Below are 4,277 nucleotides of genomic sequence, written 5' to 3' on the forward strand. Positions count from 1 at the left end.
AATTATATGAAGATTTTAATAAAATGTTTATTAATTAATAAATCATATTACCAAAATAAAGTTATTGTTAGTTCAAATTAAATTGTAGTTTACTCATAAGCTTCATATAAACGGACTGAGAGATTGTCTGAGTTTCTTTTATTTGAATTTCCACAGTTGACAACGTAAAAGTGGGATGGATGACCAGCGCATTGCTAATAATATGTCAAAATTTTTGTTCTGGACATCTTTTTTATGTGACCAAAACGTTCACTGGCAAGTAGGCAGGAGAAATCCTCCACTATTGCACCTCTGACGCATTGCCACTGCACCCACAGGTATTCCCCTGGCACACTGGAAATCCATTATTTCATCATGGGTGAAAAATTGTTTTCCATTAGATTTTAAAGTAATGTTATGTTGTCTGTTGTCATCTTCATTCATTAAACAGGGTTCTGCAAGACATAATGGACACAATAATGTCAGAATAACGGGTGTGGCCCTGGTCCCACCAGAGAGAAAGTTGCCTAAATGAGCATACATGTAACTTACTGAGGCATCTCGTGTGTCCGCTCCATTCACCATTGATGCAGGTTCTGTAAGGCTCACCCTCCATAGTGTAGTACATCGGACACATATATTCAACTGCTTCATTATGGCTGTATTCACTTTTTATACTGTCCTTGAGGTCTCCATCTGCAATAGATGGTGGATTCACACAGCCTACAGGGTCTAAAACACATGGGTACAGGTAAGGTACAATCGAAGGTATTAGATGAATGCACACCTGTAAAGAATCATGTGGGTAAGGGATTTGGAAAATGCCAAAATCATACAATATTTTGCATTCAGACAACCTAAATTCATACCACTACATGTTTCAAAACAATATTACCTAATTTGTATAGATACAAATATACAGTAGATGTACTGTAGGAGAATGAAAACAATAGAGAACCACAAGCTCATAGTGTGTCCATGCAGTTATGTCTGTTCAGCATATCTGCTGACAATATCTGCATTCTCTACATCACGTCTGTCACATGTTATTGCTGCAAAAACAAACAAACAAAACACATTTACTGTTTTGTTACTGTCACCAGTATGAAAAACTGCTTCTAAATTCCAATCAATATCTGTCTGCTGTCATATTTATTGAGATTTGTGACATCAGTTGGATATTTTGCAATATTGAACTGATCAAATAAGCAAAATCCTCAAGAAAGTTGTTTAGAAGAAGAACAGTTAACACATACTTGTAAACCTTAAACATCTACACCTTTTGTTGCATTATTGCAGTTATTTAGAAAACCCCCAATATATTGCCCCACAATTTTTTTTGAATGTGGTGTAAGCATGAAGAAAATAAAACTTACATAAAAGGATGAACTTTTATCCAACTGTATCGTGTATAGTATTTTCTTACGTTTGCATTGTTGAGATCTGATCCAACCTGTTTCCTTACAGGTTATATTGAAACGTCCTGTATAACCATGCTTGCAGTTGTACTCAACCTGGTCATTGTACTTGTATGTAGACTTATCTGGTCCGACAATGTCTGCTTCCTGGTAACGTTTTATGTCACAAGTTATCTCTGAGGAAAATTAGAAAGAGTGCACATCAGATTAGATGTCAGACAAGCATTAGTATTGTAAATGTCATATTTTTGATATTGTGTCAAATTAACCTGGAGGATTAAAGGGGGATTTAAACAATATATGTTGATTGATTTTATATGTTTTCATGATTTAGTCGAAGCATCCTGGATAGATGTGGCAAGGCTTTGAGTTTGGGAATATATTATTATTATTATTATTATTATTATTATTATTATTATTATTATTATTATTATTATTATTATTATTATTATTATTATTATTATTATTATTATTATCTGGATTGAGCACATATCTGATTTGCTTTTTATAAACTACCGTAGGGATTTCACCAGCTGAAATTAAAGGCTTTCATACAATAAAAAAGCAGTAGTTGATGACACATGAATCATAGTTGTTTGGAGTTTCAACATTTTTGTTCTTATTTTCTTGTATCAAACAAAAGCGTTACTGTTTCCAACCAACATCTTGAAAACACTGTAGCCTATTAGACATTGACCGGGGAATAAACAAGTTGGATGGTTTTGGCTAATATGATCATTCCTTCAGTTGATCTGTAATGCATGCCTCTATAAACAAAGATAAACAGATAGATAGAAAAATGTAATTATACATGAAAAAAATTACATTATTGTTCTGTACTTTCTTACCTGTGCAATGGCGATTTGCATTCCAACCCCCTTTCATGCAGGTTAGAATAAAATCTCCTTTATAACCGACATGGCATTCATACTCTACTTTGTCACCAAAGTTGTATGTCTGTTGTTCAGCATATCTGCTGACAATATCTGCATTCTCTACATCACGTCTGTCACATGTTATTGCTGCAAAAATAAACAAACAAACAAAACACATTTACTGTTTTGTTACTGTCACCACTATGAAAAACTGCTTCTAAATTCCAAACAATATCTGTCTGCTGTCATATTATTTATTGAGATTTGTGACTACCATCAACGTGCAACATGTTTTGCAGATTTGTTTTCAGTCTGCAGGGCAGTATTAATTTGTTTTCTCCAGTAAATTGCAATTAAATACTATCAACATAATAGACTGTGACAGATTACTTTATCTGTCACAGTATAATTAATTGACTGCATATCATGGAAATTAACTTCACAGTACCTTTACATAATGGTTTTGGTGTCCACCCATCTCTGGTACATGTGGCCCTGTCATTTGTCTCCATGTAGCCTTCATTGCATGTGTAACTTACAGTGTCATCCAATTTCTTTGTACCCCAGCTTGGTCGCCAGGAATACACATGTTGAAATTGGGGTTTTTCACGGCTGCATGTAACCTCTGGAATGAGAGAGAGAGAGAGAGAGAGAGAGAGAGAGAGAGAGAGAGAGAGAGAGAGAGAGGTGTAGCTTGAGTACATTGAGATAAGATCAATCTTCATAAACACAGTAGAGAACCACAAGCTCATAGTGTGTCCATACAGTTCCATACCTCTGCACACCGGGTCGATACTCCATTCTCCGTCTTCTTTACATGTAGTTACTACTGAGGATTCAGTGTGAAAAATCCAGAACTTATTTGGACAAGTGACTGTTACGGTTTCATCAGGTGAAAACACACTCCTGTTCGCAGGTTCATAACTGGTTCCTTCCGGTGGCGGCAGTTGTAGTTTACATCTAACCGCTGCATTTGTGGGGAAATAAAGCACATCTGTTTGTTTGTTGTAACATGGCAGGCAGATTATAATAACATGTCACCCATCCAAGATTTGTTTATGCTCATTTGATTGTGTTATTCTGAAGATTGAAATATTTATTCCTTCAGATACATATTTCTACAAGGTATTCAAAGTCACTGATTCGGGAATAAAACACTTCAAATAAAAAGTAAAACGTTTTTGAAAGGGAGTATATGATATCGTTAAAGTTCAACAAGCTGTAGTGTGAATGCATCTTTTAAACTAGTGGGTTTTAGTAGTAATGGAATTCGGGGTCATTATTCTGTGTTGGACTTGCAGCCAAATCAAACTAGGCCTACTGGATGAATGAATTATTATAACAAAATAAATAGGCAATAAGAAATGAAGACATAAGCCTGCATATAAGTGCATTCGTTGAAGAGTCCAATGAGCAGTATAACGACTGATTGACCTGATACAAGACTACAATTGCAGCCTATTTTCAAAAGGTAATAAACACAAATAATAGCATATCACAACTTAGATCTAAAATCCCTTGTGCCACCTTTTTTTAATTTGCTATATACTTTTATGGAATGAGTTCTTGTGAACAGATCAACGTTCATCTTCACTCACTCATCAATCAATTCTGAGCAATTCTACTTGTAAGTTTTTCTTTTCAGATGGTCACTTATCATCGTCTTGACATTTCAGACTGTTACACAGACTAATATGTGAAAGATTTTAGTTTTCTCAATTCAGTAAAAGCAGAGAAAAAATACCTGAAAACCTCTTACCATTCTGCTGCAAAGTTGTGTCCATGTTTAGAAACAGGATAAAAAGCCAAAGGAGGTGAGAGAGTCTCATTGTGAAGAGCTGTATATCTTATGACTCCCTTTGTGTCTGAATTACTGTTTTTCCCCTAGAGTTACTCAGATAGTCTTTATGCGCACTGCAAATGCCACCATTTCCAATACAAACAGTGGCACAAGCACATGGGCCCCTATCCCAAAACCTTCCCAGTACACACACACACACACACA

General features: G+C 35.4%; 1 protein-coding gene across 1 annotated transcript; it reads right to left on the reverse strand.

Moving 5' to 3' along the window:
* Nucleotides 1–249: 249 nt before the first annotated feature.
* On the reverse strand, nucleotides 250–4,056 carry cfhl5 (complement factor H like 5; the record flags this gene model as incomplete). Its single annotated transcript, XM_080032201.1, has 5 exons — nucleotides 250–434; nucleotides 532–711; nucleotides 1,472–1,573; nucleotides 3,048–3,239; nucleotides 4,032–4,056. The coding sequence occupies 5 exons, from the start codon at nucleotides 4,054–4,056 to the stop codon at nucleotides 250–252; spliced, it is 684 nt and encodes a 227-aa protein (XP_079888327.1).
* Nucleotides 4,057–4,277: the final 221 nt, after the last annotated feature.

This window comes from Ammodytes marinus, assembly GCF_949987685.1.
Source record: "Ammodytes marinus genome assembly, chromosome: 8".
In the NCBI taxonomy this organism is placed as follows: Eukaryota; Metazoa; Chordata; class Actinopteri; order Uranoscopiformes; family Ammodytidae; genus Ammodytes; species Ammodytes marinus.